The 19,810-nt window shown below is 32.7% G+C and overlaps 2 protein-coding genes across 2 annotated transcripts; both read left to right on the top strand.

Moving 5' to 3' along the window:
- Positions 1-663: 663 nt before the first annotated feature.
- On the top strand, positions 664-16,917 carry LOC132716947 (putative helicase mov-10-B.1; the record flags this gene model as incomplete). The annotated part of the gene is made up of 11 exons (XM_060700291.1): positions 664-782; positions 6,056-6,510; positions 7,674-7,924; positions 8,750-8,923; positions 9,785-9,887; positions 10,779-10,895; positions 12,253-12,412; positions 13,776-13,918; positions 14,459-14,629; positions 15,686-15,830; positions 16,720-16,917. Coding segments are annotated over exons 2-11 (1,914 nt in total), but the record flags the coding sequence as incomplete, so codon positions are not given.
- A 7-nt stretch (positions 16,918-16,924) lies between these two features.
- On the top strand, positions 16,925-18,989 carry LOC132716948 (putative helicase mov-10-B.1). Its single transcript, XM_060700292.1, has 3 exons — positions 16,925-16,987; positions 17,904-18,109; positions 18,587-18,989. Exons 1-3 carry the CDS (start codon positions 16,965-16,967, stop codon positions 18,934-18,936), a joined length of 579 nt encoding a protein of 192 aa, XP_060556275.1. The 5' UTR covers positions 16,925-16,964; the 3' UTR covers positions 18,937-18,989.
- Positions 18,990-19,810: the final 821 nt, after the last annotated feature.

Genomic DNA, 19,810 nt, shown 5'->3' on the forward strand with positions numbered 1-19,810 from the left:
GTGAACGTCAAACACCAGGAAAAAAAGCACTATCAGAAATATAAAAAAAAACCAATGAACTGAAGTGTGTTGTATATTGATCCATGTATTCAAATAATTAATATTTCGTAATTGTAGTGTGACTCTCCACTATATTTTACATGATAATTCTGTGAAAATATGTAGATATATATGTACCCGGTATGTTATTTCCGCTTTTTTGCATACTTATCTTCAGACGAAGTGAATTTTAAATTAGTTATTCCATTATCATTCAAATACAGTGCGGCTTTCGGTGCTAGGGGGCGTGTGGAATGTCGCACTTTTCCATTATCCCTCATGTACAGACTCAATCAAACCAAGTCTGCAATTTTCAAACAAATAATTTTTCACCAACAATGATCCTTTTTTGTTATGTTTGCATTATCTTTTTATCTTAGATTGCTACATTCCAGGTTCAAATAAAAAGGAAAATATTTAAAATAATAAACACAATCAAATGCTGTAGAACCAGTAAGAAAATGTTCTGTTTTCCCTTCTCATTGAATCCTTCGCATAACATGCCGTATCATGTTTTCAGAATGTGTTTATTTCTAGTTGACAAAGAATTGAAGTAAAAAGATATTCTAACCTCAAGGTTTCATTTAGTACCTTTAAACCTTCAATACATTTTTTTATGAAAAAAAAAAGAAAAGGATAAAGACTTTACTTAATATAGATTCATGATTATAAACATTTAGTCATTTGTAAAATACATAACGGTTTGTTACTATTATTTGTGAGTGTTTATTTTGTGTTTGAAGGTTAGTAAAATACTTTTTAAATTAATTTAAACACGTTTTAAATCGTTTCGAGCTTTTTGTATATATAAAGTTCTATACACGTTGTACATATGAAATTTGATAAGACAAACACATTGTGTAACCTACATTGTCTTTTGCTGCATGACTTATCATAATTATGCTTAAATGTTTTAAAACTTACAAAGAATGGACGGAACTACAGGAGTTTATCTGAATATATACTATGTATTAGATATAAATATGAAGGACACCATTTTCACGGCATTTGTTACCAGATACTTGACATTTTTGTACAACTCCAATTTTATTGTGATAATCATTGTTAACTCAAATATTTCGTTCCATTCTAGGCAAATGGCTGTATTCATTTTTACATTACATCAACTATTATTAGTGTTACGTGACTTGTATACAAAATCCACTTTTAGTTGTATACATGTTGGTGAACAGTTTGCCAGTTATCCCACACCAGCGAAGGGATAACCCCCGCACAAACCAGGTATTAGATTTCAAAATCTGAACAACAAAAAAAAAACACGGAACAAACAACAAATAGTTTAGAAAAAATATAAATAGCCTGGTCGCACAAAGAATGATAAATAAGTAATAATTAATTCCCCAGCGTTAAACCTTGATCTGATACAATTTTTTCTACATATCGATATTCTTTTGAGTATTTAAAAATGTAGATCTGCTTTGACATTCTCTCTTTATAAATTACTGAATAACTATTTGTTGTATTGTAAATGGAAAAATCTCGATCAATATGGATAGCACCGGGTATAACCGGTGAATTGGAACGCGTTTCATAGATATCACCGGGTATAATGGGTAACACTGTTGCGCTTTATATACCAAGCATTCCATAAATAAAATACGACTTTGTTGCACCAATGGCTGAAAAGGTATAAGAAGCACACACGTAGCTAGTTTACTGTTCAAATATATTTTCGAAACAAGACCCCCCAACGACGGATTGTTAACCGGATTAAGTAGTATTAACACTGCTTAAATCAATCATATGCGAGAGCGATTATTCTACGGCAGAATTGTAGTAATTTACTTCTTATTGGTGTTCTTTCACTATATTTTTACGTATTTTAACCTACTTTATATTTGTTTTCCAAAGGACTTGATAAATGGGTACAAAATTTGTGATATTTATGACATAGCACCAGTTAACATATGCCTTCATGAATATTGTGGCATAGCACCAGTGGATAAATGCCTTTATCTATATTATGACACTGTACCACTGGACATATGCCTTTATAGATATTGTGGCATACCACCATTGGACGCATGTCTTTATCGAAATTGTGACATAGCACTAGTGGACAGATTCTTTTAAAGATAATTATTGTGACATTACAACTGTAGACATATTCTTTTATAGATATTGTGATAAAACACAAGTAAACACTTTCTTTATGAGATATTGTGACATAGCACCAGTAGACAGATTCCTTTATAGATTTGTGACATAGTATTAGTAGACAGATTCCTTTATAGATAGTGTGACATATCACCAGTATTTATATTCCTTTACAGATAGTGTGACAGAGCACCAGTAATCAGATTCCTTTACAGATAGTGTGACAGAGCACCAGAAGTTATATTCCTTTTCAGATAGTGTGACAGAGCACCAGTAATCAGATTCCTTTACAGATAGTGTGACAGAGCACCAGTAATCAGATTCCTTTACAGATAGTGTGACAGAGCACCAGTAATCAGATTCCTTTACAGATAGTGTGACAGAGCACCAGTAATCAGATTCCTTTACAGATTGTGTGTGACAGAGCATCAGTAGACAGATTCCTTTACAGATAGTGTGACAGAGCACCAGTAATCAGATTCCTTTACAGATAGTGTGACAGAGCACCAGTAATCAGATTCCTTTTCAGATAGTGTGACAGAGCACCAGTAATCAGATTCCTTTACAGATAGTGTGACAGAGCACCAGAAGTTATATTCCTTTTCAGATAGTGTGACAGAGCACCAGTAATCAGATTCCTTTACAGATAGTGTGACAGAGCACCAGTAGACAGATTACTTTACAGATAGTATGACAGAGCACCAGTAATCAGATTCCTTTACAGATAGTGTGACAGAGCATCAGTAGACAGATTCCTTTTCAGATAGTGTGACAGAGCACCAGTAATCAGATTCCTTTACAGATAGTGTGACAGAGCACCAGAAGTTATATTCCTTTTCAGATAGTGTGACAGAGCACCAGTAATCAGATTCCTTTACAGATAGTGTGACAGAGCACCAGTAGACAGATTACTTTACAGATAGTATGACAGAGCACCAGTAATCAGATTCCTTTACAGATAGTGTGACAGAGCACCAGTAATCAGATTCCTTTACAGATAGTGTGACAGAGCACCAGAAGTTATATTCCTTTTCAGATAGTGTGACAGAGCACCAGTAATCAGATTCCTTTACAGATAGTGTGACAGAGCACCAGTAGACAGATTACTTTACAGATAGTATGACAGAGCACCAGTAATCAGATTCCTTTACAGATAGTGTGACAGAGCACCAGTAATCAGATTCCTTTTCAGATAGTGTGACAGAGCATCAGTAGACAGATTCCTTTACAGATAGTGTGACAGAGCACCAGAAGTTATATTCCTTTTCAGATAGTGTGACAGAGCACCAGTAATCAGATTCCTTTACAGATAGTATGACAGAGCACCAGTAATCAGATTACTTTACAGATAGTATGACAGAGCATCAAAAGACAGATTCCTTTACAGATAGTGTGGCAGAGCACCAGTAATATGATTACTTTACAGATAGTGTGACATAGCACCAGTAGACAGATTCCTTTACAGATAGTTTGACAGAGCACCAGTAATCAGATTCCTTTACAGATAGTGTGACAGAGCATCAGTAGACAAATTAATTTACAGATAGTGTGACATAGCATCAGTGGACGGATTCCTTTACAGATAGTGTGACAGAGCACCAGTAATCAGATTACTTTACAGATTGTGTGACAGAGCACCAGTAGACAGATTACTTTACAGATAGTGTGACAGAGCCCCAGTAGACAGATTACTTCACAGATAGTGTGACAGAGCACCAGTAGACAGATTCCTTCACAGATAGTGTGACAGAGCACCAGTAATCAGATTCCTTCACAGATAGTGTGACAGAGCCCCAGTAGACAGATTCCTTTACAGATAGTGTGACAGAGCCCCAGTAGACAGATTACTTTACAGATTGTGTGACATAGCACCAGTAGACAGATACTTTTAGAGATAGTGTGACAAAGCACCAGTGGACAGATTCCTGTATAGATATTTAATATATAGCACCAGTACACATATTCCTTTATCGATATTGAGACAGAGTACTATCAGACATATTCCTTTATCGATATTGAGACAGAGTACTATCAGACATATTCCTTTACCGATATTGAGACAGAGTACTATCAGACATATTCCTTTACCGATATTGAGACAGAGTACTATCAGACATATTCCTTTACCGATATTGAGACAGAGTACTATCAGACATATTCCTTTACCGATATTGAGACATAGTACTATCAGACATATTCTGTTAACGATATTGTGAAGAAGTACCAGTAGACATAAGCGTTTTTCCATATTGTGCCATACCACCAGTGTCAATAGTATTTTAGAAACAGTTCGAGTTTTTCTTAAAACGTGTCTTCTTACAGACGCAAGAAGACAGTTAACTAGGATAAACTATAAATTGTCCGAGTCGAAGCAGATAAAGAAGGGCGACATGAGAATTTTAGAAGAAAAACATTGCATGGCAAAAGGTGTCATGTACCTGGCTCAAGTAGGACACAATATGTTTCAGCTGCACTATATCTCTGTTGTATTTAAGGTATTACCATCCTAATGCCTTATCTCCGCTTGAAGAGTATTCAGATGGGCTAGAACTACTGTTAACTACATTGAAACTGAGGGTCATGGGTTCAGACCTCAGATGGGTCAACTTTTTATTTTATTTTCTTTTTCTTTTAACATTATTTATGTATCTCTCCATCCATTTTGGGTAGAAAAAAGTGTTTATTTTTTATTATTTAATTCATATAGGTATTTATTGGCTAAATAATGCTATTTTAATCTAGTAATAAATATGGTACCTGATATTTTCAAAGTGTAATAAAATCAAAACTAGACGGTAAAAGTATAATTTTTTAGTAGAAACCATAATTTTGTTTATGTTGATTGTTTGCTGAATAGTACTATTTGTTTCTTACCAACATTTAATGGGAAAACGTTTTTCATTAGAATGTTATTGCAAATTATTTAAAGGTTACTTATTTCTGAAACAGGGCCCTCATACACCCTAGCTTCAGTTCATAAAAGTGGACATAACTCGATTTCCGTACGGTAAAGTTTGTTAAATTTTGCATACAGGTGTACTTTAAGGTATATATCTGACCTATGATATAAATTTTTCAGTTATTAGGGTGGTAATACCTTAAGTGTCTTCTTACAGAAGTAAGAAGACACTTTTTGAATATCGTTGCTGGGGATGTCGTATAAATAATTATATAGAAATAATAATTATTTGTCGCTCAACGATGTAACGTCACTTCCCTTGTTTTGTCTGAATTAATATGTTTGTATGTCTAAAATGACCCGAAATTTTCCCTATTGAACATAAAAGTACCAAAAGTTTGTGCTATGCAATAAAATCACTGTTGGTCCTTACGGCGGTAGCATTAATTTGTTGATGTCGTGTTTTCGAGAATATAAATAATATATCCAAATCGGTGATTTATGCATACTAATTACAACACGGAGATGTATATATGTTTATAAACTAGCATTCACAATTTATGCCCTTATTAAACATGTATTCATGTAAACTATCGAAGGTCCTTTTTAACAAAGCACAAAATATCAACGATACATTGATTTCATGATAGCTCTAATTTTTACACAATTTTGGTCATTTCATGGAGGTCGATCAAGCTATCCGGGACAACTTATTAGTAATTACCATTTATTCTGCAAGCAACCGATTAATTATCCAATCAGCATTTACCCAACAAATTACCATTACACTATATGTCCGAGATTCATTGTATACGCCTAGCTCGAGGAACAAACCAATGACCCCTAGTAACAAAATAATATACGGCATAGGAAAACAAATTTGTTCTGACCACAGTTGCTTACGTGAGGAATATCATAAGCTATATATTAGTTACAGATTATTTTCATACTGTTTTTTTATCATGAAAATCAAATATTTGTATATTTTTCATTTCTTAGAAAATGCGGAGAAGAAATCGTGGAACTTCTGCAGGTGAAGAGACTAGGGTATTTATAAAATATCTGACAGACAATGATCATCCAGACGTCATTAAAAGAGATGATCTTAAAGCGATATATGAAGGAGAATTTCTTCTACATCGTCGGAATAGTAATCCTCACTATACTGATATTAAATACAGAGATGTTTTGCGGTATCTTAGATACAAGAACATGATACACGAGCTGGGTGATTATTACATATTTGGAAAGGATGTACAGGGAGAGTATGGAAACATTATTGGTTCTGAAGACTACAGGAAAACGTTAGAAAAATGGCAAGAAAAAGCGGCATGTACACCCAATTTTTGTGGCGTTTGTGGGGTACAATGCCCGGGAGAAAAAGACTTTGATCAACACCAAAACGGTACTAGACACAGAATTCATAAGTTTCATTACGACATCTACAAAAACAGGTTCGTTAAATTCCATTTCCTTATTTTTTAGTACTTCGTTTCGAAATTTTGATACTATTTGATGCTATTTTGAACAACTAATATAGTGGTTAAAAATTTTACATGAATAAAAATAACAAAGGACAATGGCATAATTATTTCAAACTGTTATTTTTGGCACAGTTGCAATGGTCCGACATAAATTTCACAGCCTTTGGTACCAGTATAAGAAACGCAAACCTTCTGTGAATTGCGTTGGAATGAAGTCAACAGCGATACACAGCAATTGCCCTTTAGTTATCATTTTTCCCGTCCCTTTAACCCCCTAAAATTTTAGGATCAAACAAATGTTTCGGGATCTTACTTATTCTTGCGAGTTAATGCTATTTGTTTATTTATTATAACTTTTAATTTTTTTCATGGTCCTTTCCCTTCACCGCCATTAAAGCATTCTCGTCCCTTGTAAAGGCTCTGACCGATGCCCTACTTGGTGCCGTTGCAGACAACCTATTTGACTGGACATTGTTGAGGGCTGGGTCATGAAAATCACTCTCCCTTGTGAATCTTTTTCTGCATATGTTCTACTTTCTATATTAGAACGACTGAAACATACACACACACACACACGCACGCACACAAGCACGCACGCACACAAACACACACACACACGCGCACGCGCGCGCGCACACACACACGCACACACACACGAACACACATACACACACACAAACATACACACAAGAAACAGGTTTAGGGTTTTTGCATTCTTTTATTGGGGGGGGGGCATACAACGCTTTTCATGGAATTGCATTAAAGGTTCCATGATAACTACCGTATAAACACATCTGCGGATTTTCTAAATTCAAAATTACATCATAACCATATTTAAGTTCTGAATTCTGCTTAGTCTGGTGCTAGCTAGGGTCCATGGAGAGCCTCATCAAACGGAGCGTGAAACATTTTCAATTTGCCGTTTTTGGACTTTTTTTGGGATTCTATTTCTCTCTGCTTTGAAAATTTTTAACAAAATGTAAACACTGAGAATTAATTTTTCAATGTTAGATATTTTTGTAAGGGATATTTTGTTCAGACTCTATGTTTTTTATTGTGTTATATGTATATTAAAATTACATAACTAGTTTATTCATTTTCTTGTATGGTATCTTAAATCTTAATTAATCCAGGGACCAGATGTTGACTTGTCCAAGTGGAATCGAAATTGAGTCTGTACCAATGGTAAACACCAGTTTGCTTATAGAAAAAGAATGTAGACCTAAAGATGAGGTATTCATGCTGATTTCCATCAAAAACAAGAGCCGTGATTGGCATACTCTACTACTAAGAAGGTTTTTGTTATTATGGGATACAGGCGTCTTTAGATTGGTACAGAAAGACAACACTAGACCCCCTAGATCCAAGTTTCACATACAGCCAGGTATTAATACAAGTTGTAAAATACCAAGAACGAGTTTTAGTATGACAATATTCAAAGTTTTACCATGTCATTGATTTATGTTGATAAAGTGCATGCCAGATAAATATAGCATGGTCAGTCACCCTAATCTTTTTCAGTCACCTCATCAATGCATATTGAAATAGAATGAAGAGAATAGTAGTTTGGAAATATTAAACTGATAAATTTTGAATCGAATAGATAGTTTGAATGCCTTACATTTGACTAAAACATTTGGAACTTTTTTCCTTAGCATATTACTGAGCACGGCATGAACTTCAGAGGTTCTTTTCTGGTTTTTGTTTCATAAAGAAACGCATATTAGAATTGTAAACATAATAAATAGAATAGAAAACCAGTGTCTGATAATACAAAATTTATCAGGCTCGGCACCAAAGAAATTGAAGGGCTCTGCACAAAAAAATAGAAAGAAAGACAAAACAAATTGGTCACTTTGGTCACCATGTTTACCAGAGACTATCTCCCCCCCCCCCAAGTTATCTTACTTTAACTTGATGGCAATAAACCTATTGTTGAAAAAATTAATTAAACAACTTACTGGTGATACAGTGTACTTTTCTTTTGATTCAAAGTCCGTTTTTAACTTATATTTCAAACAGACAATATGGTAAACCAGGTTATGTATCAGCTTTTAATTAAAAAAATCTTATAAGGTGATATAAAGACTGACTTATTTGATACTTTTAAAGCTAAGTGTAACTGAATTTTGATATAGTATATATCAGAGTACGAAGTTGACTGTTATTTAATGTGGCTCATTCTAAATCATCTTTTTATCTATTTAAGGAACTAGCGTTGAGATACGAGTACAATGTAAGGCTCCTGTAGATTTTGGCCACCACTTTGTTCCATTAGCATTCTATTTTGAGTGGATGGATAGGAACAATAAGCTCATACAAGACACTGCTGACCAGCATTCAGAAGAGCTTGTTCCACGTTTTGTCTCTGTACACGTGCTAGGTAATATGGCTGCTTAAATATAATCCAGTCCATTGTATTAGTTTTTCGTTTAGAACAAAATGCTTTTTTTTTTACCTAGGGACAAATCATGGAGTGGCTGAAAAGCAGCACATTAAAAATAACTGCAAAATGATAGCATTTGAGAGTGTTTCTGCTAAATATTTCAGTCTTTCACCATTTAATTTCATACCTAAATGTTTAAATCTGCGTATGAGCCAGAGAGCTGGGACTTACATTTTTTCACTGCTTTCCATAAAAAAACTCAATAGAACCGAGCTTCATCATTCTAAATTTCCGTTTGCATTTCATCTTTATATCTAATTTCTCACAGCGGTCCGTATTTTAACTTATTATTCATTTATATACAAGAAATGCAAGGTATGATAGCATTGTTGAAATATGCGAATTAGTTTCTATGAATTGGCCAATACACAAATGTGTCAATTAATATTTTGTATTTTAAGACACAATTTTACACAATGATCTGTGATTCACAGATAGTGTCTAAACGCTTCCTTGAATGTCACTGCTGTACGACATTGTTTATTTCTGTCTAAGATACTATTAAAAGTATTTGAAGGCATTGTAATGTTACATGTTCACAGAACGTTAAGAGCGTTTTTCATATTATTTTGAAAATATCTCTGTTAATGTCGTTGTTAAACATCACTTTTTAAGCCATTATTTAAAATTTAATTTTTTTTTCTATTGTTGAATATCACTGTATTTATGTCACTGCTAAATATCACTATTTCTATCACAACAAAAACATAACTTTGTTCATAGTATACATATGAGCACTAACATTACACAAAAAGTTTATGTATTCATGATATATAATCAATGTTTGTTTTCATCTAGGTGATTTGCATGAAGCTATGGCTCCTATTGGTCCATATAAGCCACCTGAGGAGATCCCTGATGAACATGTTGAAGAAACAGTACCTGGTGAACCGTGCCCAAAGTAAGTTTTTTCTTATGGCATTTTACCAGATCGTGTGTTCAAACGTTTTTAATGTTATTTAGCGAATAGTTGTAAAATTGTAAGCAACATTAATTGTTTGAAAGTACAGTCATATCTAAATATTATAATATAAATAGGCGCGTGATAACAAACAAGCAAACCACAACAAAACAAACGAACAAACAAAAAGAATTATCATATCAAAATATCAAGTCACGTGCATATATAGATATTCGAAATATTAGAGAAAACAAACATTTCAAATATGACCATCATGAAAAAGTGATATTTTGATAAATTAATTACATACGCACTCACATGAAGCTGTTTATGTCAGTATTTATAAAACAAGAGAAACTTTTGTTAACAAAATGAAAATAAATTAATCATAAGAAACTTATAGATAAATACAGTCTTGATGATTATGATTAAAAACACACCTATATATAAAAATATATTAATAAATATATTTGTTGACATATATCTTTTGAATATTTATATAATAATAACGACAACTTTCTGAAAGCGGCCTCCAGCCTTAGAAATTTAAAAAGTTAAATATATTATGTTTTGAAAAATTGTTTTATATAATTGACAAATCAAAATAATTAAGGTGGATAAAATGCATAAACAATAAGAAAACCATTCACCGGTCCGTCCGCTCTCTCTATATATAAATTTGTAAAGCGGACTAAGAAAGGAACATTGCTGACGCAGTTTTGAAGAAGACGTAACAGTGATGAAAGTGATGTGATGCAGTTTTCTAAGATAAAATGACAACATTACTACAATACAACATATTTTTTTTCCAACCAAAAATATAAGCTGCAGTTCATTTTAATCAGTATAGTAAATTGTAGCAAAACGGTACTGATATTTGATTTATTTCAGGTCCGGGAAAAACATGTTAGGAGGTAAACTTTCCCAGAGCTTCGTTCCACCCGTTCTTATGCATCAAGTAAAAAAAGGATTGAATGCCAAAAATGAGATACTAGATTTGAAATTAAGGTATAAATACATAAATATATAAAAATATATAAAAGAATAAACTCCTATTTTTAATTATAAAATGCATTAATTTACTTAATAAAGGAATTTGTAATTAAAGAAAAGTGCGCATATCATGCAAAGCAAACTGTATTTTTGTGATGAATGAAGATAATTTGATAATTCCTGTACTATTTTAGCAACTGAACTTTGACTATTTTCAAGTTTTGTTGGACCGATCTCTTGTTTGAATATCACCAGCAAGCACTGTTGTTGATCAGCAATGAGTAGGACTTAAAACAGTGTTGGAAAACCACACTAAATACCGTATTTCGGACAAGGCACTTGAATTATTAAATGCGAAAAGCTCGCTCTTTCGCCCTGCAAAATGCACATGAAAACATCGAATTCACTCCGATTTATATACAAGAATGAATGATAAATGTAAGTATCGGCGGCAAAACGATATTTTCTTCTGTGTGATCATGATTTCTTCAAGCATCTAAAGGTACTGCTCCAACACTGTAGTGAGTTAAATCAATCAGCAATACTGTAAAATAATTGAATATCCCGTCTGCTAGTACTATTTTGTTAGCCCTGAAACACAGATTTATTTGTTTGTATAATATTTATGTGATTTAAGTAATGATTAGTACCACCTATCAAAATAACTCTAGTTGCAACTTTGTTGACCTACTTTGTTGCCTTACTGTTATTCATTTTACCATTAACCTGATGTATCCAAACACGATTAGTTCTTGCCACCATTATAGAACTCTGCCAGACTGCACATCAGGCTCTATTGTGTTGGTAACCCATTTTTTGTATTGTTACGTGTTACACCTTCATTCAAATGTACTGTACCAAATCAAAGAAGGACAAATGCATTACACTAATCTAGGTTAAAGGTAAAAACTATGATTGACATAAATACTTGGAAGACAGTCTTTATAAATCATACCAAAATGCAACTGTAGCAAAACGGATTTAAAACTTTGAATGATTTTTCAATGTCACATGATCTTTACTTAATTGAAATAATAAAATTACACTGTCTGTGAATTTTACTCTTTTGCCCTTTTCTATGTCTTATTTGAAGCCATTTCACATTTTACGACTTATCTGCATTTCTTAATGCCTTATCCAAAATTACAGTCTTTAATTAGACTGAACAATTGCTGGAATAGCTACACATTTGGTATCTATATCTTTTTATTAATTCATGTTTTTGTTTGTTACCACATTGTTTAAAAGGCTAGTCAAACTTAATGCAGATTTAACCTATTCAGAATTAACCAACTGAGATTCAATATATTGGATGATTTTGACAATTTTCATTCACCATTGATAACTTTTATTTATAACTATGCTAATACAGACGCGCAATTGACTGCGACCTCAACATAACAAACTATAAGTCGAAGTTTGACACACTGTTGTGGACAGAAGAGCTCCAAATGATTAAAGACATAAAAATATATGATCTCAAGTCTCACGAGATGACGCTTGACATGCACAGAAGAGTCATGATTTTAGAGGTATGTTAAAGTTTGAGTTTAAACGTAATTATTCTAACTTTGTGATGAAAGCTTGAATCTTATTTGAAACCTCTCCTGAGTCCACTTTATTAAACTGACAGGTATCGGTGTAATTTGTGGAAACTTGGTCGCGACTGAGAAACGTTCGAACTCATGATACCTGTGTTGACAAAAAGACACCGTCACCAGTAAAGGCAATCGTTCCCTTTTATATGTGTTTTTGTCTCAAAAAAAGTTTTATTTACTCTGTTTATACAATTGGCATGTGTTTTTAAAAGGAGCGAGCAAGCCATTTCGTATGCTCTTTGTCTATTTTCCTTCATCTGATCATTGAAAATGTGCAATATTTTCTTTTGTGGCATTTTTAGGTTTAGTTTATACGAATTAACTTAAGTTCGATTGTGTTGGAAGCTATAAGCTTATTGAAACACTTTCGAATCCGTTCCTTGAACTAACTTCATGCAGTACTAAGCAATAAGTGTAAAGTTTCTTGCTCACAAAACAACAGCTCCCCACTGATGGGGTTTGAACCCCGCGATCAGCAATCCTCAGATTACTAATCGCCAATCTTATTTGTTAGCATTTCAGTTATTATTTTATAGATGTCATTGATATTTAAATTATGATGCAATTTACGCTCAAATAGCTCTATCATTTTCTATCTAGTAAGCTTATTGAAGATAATGAGGGATTGCAATATCAAAAAAAAAAAAAAAAAAAAAAATGAGCTATCAACAATATAGAGCCTATTCAAACATCAATGGTGTAAAATGCTCGCTCTTAACTGATTACAAAAGCTATCCGACTTAGTTCCAACAGGTTAAGTGTTAATCGTTTTGATTCCTTCCAGAAATGACCTGAGCTTTATTTTATTTACATTAATTTTCAAAATTATCATGCCAAAATTTAAATAAAAAAATACTTCCCTTCAAGCGCTAGCGTGATTCATAGTCTAATTTTGTTATTTTTACGTTTTAACTTTGTCCTCTTTTCTGTCGATATACCATTTATAGAATATTTGATATTTTGTAAGAATGTGTGTTGTAAATTTTCTGTTCTCACTGTCAACCTTTATTTTTATTTTGTTGTTTAGTATATAACCAGAAATTGTAGGCTTTCATGCAGTAATTTGTGTTAACATGATTGGTCAATTGTCATGACGTTACGTCATGACAGGTTGACACCAGCTTGGCTCGATCATTATAAGAGTAAAGTCGTTAAACGTGTTATTTGATTACTTACCTTTCTATTATTAATCTCTGATAAAACGTTATTCATACAATCTTAATTATATTTGTTATTATATACCATTTTGTGTATGAAGATTCCAAGGCTGAATAAAATTGCTATTTTGTGTATAAAGGTTCCGGGTCTGATGGAGAGACGGCCTTCAATAATGAGAGGGGATAGGGTGTATATTTTTGCCGATGGAAACAGAAATGTTCGATATGAAGGTATAGTGCATAAGGTAGAGTTGGAGACTGTAGATCTAGGTGTTTCCAAGAGGTGAGGCAAACATTTCTTTTTATGTTTTATGCAGTATAGGTTAAAAAATATTTTATTATATTTATTTATTAATAATATTAACCACCACAGTTCACAATATTATTGCAAACACTATTGCTAGTTTTTATCTGCAAATGGTTTTAAGTCAAATTCATCATTTTCCTTTTTAAATATTGAATTAAGCGCTAGAAGATATGCACGATATCGTGCATTAACCACCACCCTCCATTGGATCAATCAAACAGAACTGCAACCGTCAAAAGTGTACCCACTTCACTATGGCCCATGGGAGCGTGATACATTTCCCGCACCGCCTCTTGATATTGTATAACATACCCAATGCAACTCCATGCAACGGCTTAAGTCGGATTTCTAATTTCAAAAAATATTTCAGAAGTGAAAAAGAAATCAAACAATGTGAAAACTAATAATTTATCCATGCTGTGTGCAAAGCATTTCATACTGTAGCTTTAATATTTGCTATTTGATATTGACAATATATGTATCAAGATTTTACTGTACAGTTAGTTTCAATTACAGATTGAGAGATACTTGGATTAAAGGCAAAAGATATGAAATCAGATTTGACTTTCTAAAGTTTAATTTATGGATACAGCATAGAGCTCTAACTGGTCTGAAGTATGCAGAAACGATTCTTTTTCCTTCCGAAGAAACTTCGTTATCCGAGAGAGAAGACAATTTTCCACTAAAGTAATTTACGAATGTTACTTAAGTTAACAACTAATTTAATTTTTTTTTAAGTGTTGACATTGAATTTTATTTTATCAGTAATATTTGATCTGTATTGTATCATTTCAGATAAATTTCATGAACAGCTTCTAAAATAGAGCAGTTATAATAAAGAAAATGTTTAAAATAATTTATATTAGATTGATTGTGTTAGAGGATATAAGCTTATTGAAACACTCTCGAATCCGTTCCTACAGCCAACCTCTACTAAGCAATGAGTGTAAAGTTTCATGCTCAAAGAAACAATAAATTGTCCCTGACACGTGGCCAGCAATACTTGGATTATTAGTCCGACACGTTAACCACTTGGCCAATATTCACTTATACGACCATTATTTCTATTTTCGAATCTCAATTTTGCTTGAAATGAACTCCACTGTGGTCAAAAAGGCTAAAAACGTAAAATTTAAACAAAAATCTAACATAGATCAAATTAGGCATTGAAAACAGAAAAAACGAGATACACACAATTATTCAGAATTGAAAATAAATTTTCAGTGCGAATTCTAGCTCGAGTTAAGTTAAATGCGTTTAAATGCTTTCAATTAATTTAGTTTTGCTCCTCTAGAAAACGAAATGTGGTAATAATCTGTAATTTTAGAGTTATATGTATAGATTTACATCGGATGTTCTTAAAATTTCGAGAAGATATCCCCTGTCCAGATAATGTAAAGATGTCTCAGTGGAGTTCCTTTAAAGACACTTTATGCCTCAGAAATATGTTTCTGGTAATATTTTAGTAATAGGTTAAGAGAATATTAGATATTCAACAACTGAACAAAGTATAGCCCTGAACGCACAGTTATGTGCCGTAAAGGAAGCAAAATGTTATCACAGAAATATTTTCACCTCTATACAAAATACTATCATTTGCAAACAAAGTTTATGAATATAACAATTGAATATTATTCCAGAAATTCCAAAGGTAGTAAGTTTGTTAGAAATAATTTGTTTGTAACTTTAAGGCAAAAAGTTTTATATTCCCGGTTAAATGAATCATTCGTTGAAACCTTTAAGGCCTTGGTTTGATAGAAATGTCAATGAAGAGCAGCGGACGGCTGTGGCAAACATTGTAAAGGGAACCAGTCGTCCAGGTCCTTACTTGATATTTGGTCCACCAGGAACCGGAAAGACAGTCACAGTTACCGAGGCTATAAGACAGGTTTAACAACATTTATAATAACAAATGCCATTGTGTGATATATAACAAAGGATGTATTATTGATAATCTATATATTTTATCGGTTCTGCTAATATTGAAATACCCGTTCGAATAAATGATAAGATTGGGAAAAAATCCAAATGGAAATTCCTGTAATTCCACCCGAAGGGCATAAATCCGGGTGGGTAACCGGACGACGTTTTTAGATCAGGAAAAAATAAAAGCATAAATCAATTATTTGAATTCGCCTTAAATCTTTATCATATGAAATGATTTCTAAGTGTTTAGGGAAGGTATAAATGACAATGAAGTTTGCCACAATTCCGGTGATGCAAAGATTTTCCAGTGGCTGATATATGATAATTTTAAGTTTATCGTCAATTTTCTTTACTCATGCATGTTTATGTCGTGTGAATTTAAATGTCAAATTTTCGAGTGATATACATATCTTAACTATACATTTAAGGTGCAAAATATTAACATTTTGTTCTACAATATACATACGTATATTGAAAAATATTAGCATTTTGTCTTAGAATATTGATGTCTTTGTTTTAGAATTTGTATTGAAATGATTTATGTCTTTGATCTAGAATATGCATGCATTGAAATATTTACATGTATGCCTTTGATCTAGAAAGTGCATTAAAATATTTACATGTATGTCTTTAATCTCAAATATGCTCTGAAATATTTATTTATGTTTTGTTCTAGAATAAGCATTGATATATTTTTATGTCTTTGATTGAAACATTTATGTCTTTAATCTAGAACATGCGTTAAAAATATTACTGTTTTTGTTCTAGAACTATATCCTTACAGAACAATATCTTACACAATCTCATTTTCTTAATTTTCAAAAAAAAAAAATCTGTTGAATCTATTGAAGATATATCATAACCAACCCGAGGCACGGATATTAGCTTGTTGTCCAGAAAACACTGCCGCCGACTTCTTAATGAAGAAACTTATCAACCCTAACCAACCAGGCACAATAAAGAAGAATGACATCTTTAGACTGTATGCCATGTCTAGACCAAAGATTACTATTCCTAAAGAAATCATGGATTCGAAACAGCTCAACTCAACTTTTATCCAGCTATATCTGATCTGAAGAAATTCCAAATTCTCGTAATGACACTAAGCACTGTTGGGAGGTAAGCCTTTTTTACGCTGCGCCACGCAGTCGAGTATTAGATGTGTTAAGACAAAAATACCTCGTCTATTACAATGAATAAGTTTGTAAAGGAATACATATCTAAATCATTACAATTACTGAGAATCTTTAATTTTCATTACGCCTTTCGTGATAAGAATTATACATAACCAATAGTATAACAAAAAAAACCCAAAGACATAAACACGCACGTTTTCTTATGACAAAAAGATGTACTTGCAGACAGGAATTTGAACAAATATTGTATCTCGCTATTTGCGTCAGAAAAGATAAAAGCACAGCATGAGGGATGTTGCACTTATCCATTATCCCTCTTGTACAGACTCAATCAAACCGAGTCTGCAATTTTCATGTAATTTTGATGTGATTAATGCTTCCGAGGGATCAATATGTTTCCAGATTTTTATATATATCCTCACCCGGACCCCTGTCCCTCCTCTCTGTATAAAGAGAGAGCATTAAATTTAATGAACCTTTACTTTTTCTACTTTCAAATGATATTGAACACTTAAAGATATACTATGCTCATCATTGAGTAAAACATTTTTATCACATAATTTTTATTGGAATATATGATAGTCTGACTAAATATGTCTAATTTGAATAAAAGAATGAATAAACTGTATATGTAAAGTTGCTTCCCTACCTATTACAGGTAATGTAAAGTTGGTGATTTCCTAAAGAAACTGCAAGGTTTTTTGATGACACTTAATGTAATCATATTGAGATAATCTATTGTGTGCAGGATTTAAAACATAATATAAATTATCTACTTTGTGTGAATCAAAAAAATATTTATTTAATATTAACATAAAGAATGTCTAGCAATTATTAAAATTTTCTAATATCGAATTTGAGCATTGTACATGTATATCTTTAAATTGGGTTATCTTCAGGTTAGTTTCGGCGTCGTTTGAGAGAAACTTCTTCACTCATGTATTCATCGATGAAGGTGCCCATGCTATTGAACCAGAATGTATTATTCCGATAACTGGACTACTAGATGATCGCAATGAAAACTGTGGGCAACTGGTGATAGCTGGTGATCCAAAACAATTGGGCCCAATTCTTAGGTCACAATTTGCTCGTAATTTCGGCTTAGGTATGAACATTGATATTTTTAAATAATCTGTGTTTTGTCTACTTTAAATTTTATACCGTCATCTGTTTTGAATATCTCGGTATTATTTCCTTTGTACGTTTATATATACAAATATTGTACTTTTGTTTTCTGTTTTATTGCTTTTTTATGAAAATTATGTATAAAACTAATTATCATCTTTTGGAGCAAAACTGGGCTTTGTATACGCATTTAAATGCAAAAATAGAAACGATCAAAAGTTTTTTTTTCAAAATTGCATTAGATATTAGTCAATATCAATTTAAATGATATCACATCAAACAGTTGAGGTCCCAGACAGACTGTACAAAAAGTAGGCCCTGTAGCGTGATTAAAGTAGTGCTAGATTAAAGATTTCCAGTTTGGGCTCCAGCAATGCTTTAATTGATCATTTGTATTCCATTGGTATATAATACTATTAGCAGTAATACATCAATGTATCCTATTGTTATGATGTAGAAACTTCTATTTTGGAGCGATTGATGAATACAATTCCGGAGTACCAGAGATGTGACACTTCGGGGTACAATGAACGCTACGTTACAAAACTTGTTCGCAACTACCGCTCACATGATGCTATTATTAGTGTACCACGTGACTTGTTTTACGACGGGGAGTTGGAGGCATGCGGAGACAGAATGATTCTTGATTCTATGTTGCGTTGGGATCATTTGGCTAAAAGAGGCTTTCCGATTATATTTCATTCGGTATTTGGTGCTGACGAACGAGAGTCGGGGAGCCCTTCATTTTTCAACAGGTATGTTACTTGTGTTACATCTAATAGGGATGAAACATATCTTAAGATTTAGGTTAAAAACATTTAAACCCGGCCCAATGGACCTATAAATCACCTGATATTCACAAATATTTTAGTGTTATATACAGAGTCATCGTGAATAAGTGTATGACAAACTTTTATATTACTACCCAGCAAACATTTTATATCGGTCCAATATCAGCCCGATATCAGTTGTTATGTCGGCCCGATATCGATTTCTTATATCGGACAGATGTCGGATGTGCAACCCGGCTACAAGTCGGGCCGATATCGGCTGTATATCATTAAATCGATTTGAAGCCGGTGTCATACCGACATAAATTAACCTTTAATTTTTCTTCTAATAAAACATTTTACTTTGATTTTTTCATTCCAATTAACAAAAAAAAAACAATTGAGCTTAAATACAAGCTTTTTATTTTCATTTGGCAAATATACATGTATATCATAGAATCAATATTTTTTTTTAACAAATGTATGTTAATTGTGTACCGCAGTTAACATCACAGTCAAAAGAGAATTTAACAAAGATTGGAAACAAGAGCTGTCACAGGAGACAGCCAAGCTCGACTAATAAAATACTGGACGCAGTAAGGAGGACAAAGCTATGAAAGAAAAATCAATTATGTATAATTATGTATTAATTAAGTTATAGTAAAAAAATAACATTTCTTAAAATAAATTCCAAGATCAAGGGAAATAATTCTAGAAATAGTCACGCTAGAGTTATGAACCTTGACACTAAACATGTATGTGATGATAAGAAGTACATTTGTATATATTTGAAGTTTGAAGTAGATACCTTAAAAAGTAACAAAGTTATAATATTTCTTAAAGAAAATCCTAAGTTCAAAGAGAGATAAATCTGTAAAAATTACTTCAAGAGTTATGAACATTGTCACATA

The sequence above is a fragment of the Ruditapes philippinarum genome, unplaced genomic scaffold (assembly GCF_026571515.1).
Source record: "Ruditapes philippinarum isolate M1 unplaced genomic scaffold, ASM2657151v2 ctg1431_1_1_1_1, whole genome shotgun sequence".
NCBI classification, from domain to species: Eukaryota; Metazoa; Mollusca; class Bivalvia; order Venerida; family Veneridae; genus Ruditapes; species Ruditapes philippinarum.

Bases quoted from the DNA above. Each gene is read 5' to 3' on its own strand.
- LOC132716948 (XM_060700292.1), top strand. From the start codon at position 16,965: ATGACACTAAGCACTGTTGGGAG. The intron at 16,988-17,903 runs GTAAGCCTTTTT...GGTTATCTTCAG, and splicing joins ACACTAAGCACTGTTGGGAG to GTTAGTTTCGGCGTCGTTTG. The intron at 18,110-18,586 runs GTATGAACATTG...GTTATGATGTAG, and splicing joins TGCTCGTAATTTCGGCTTAG to AAACTTCTATTTTGGAGCGA.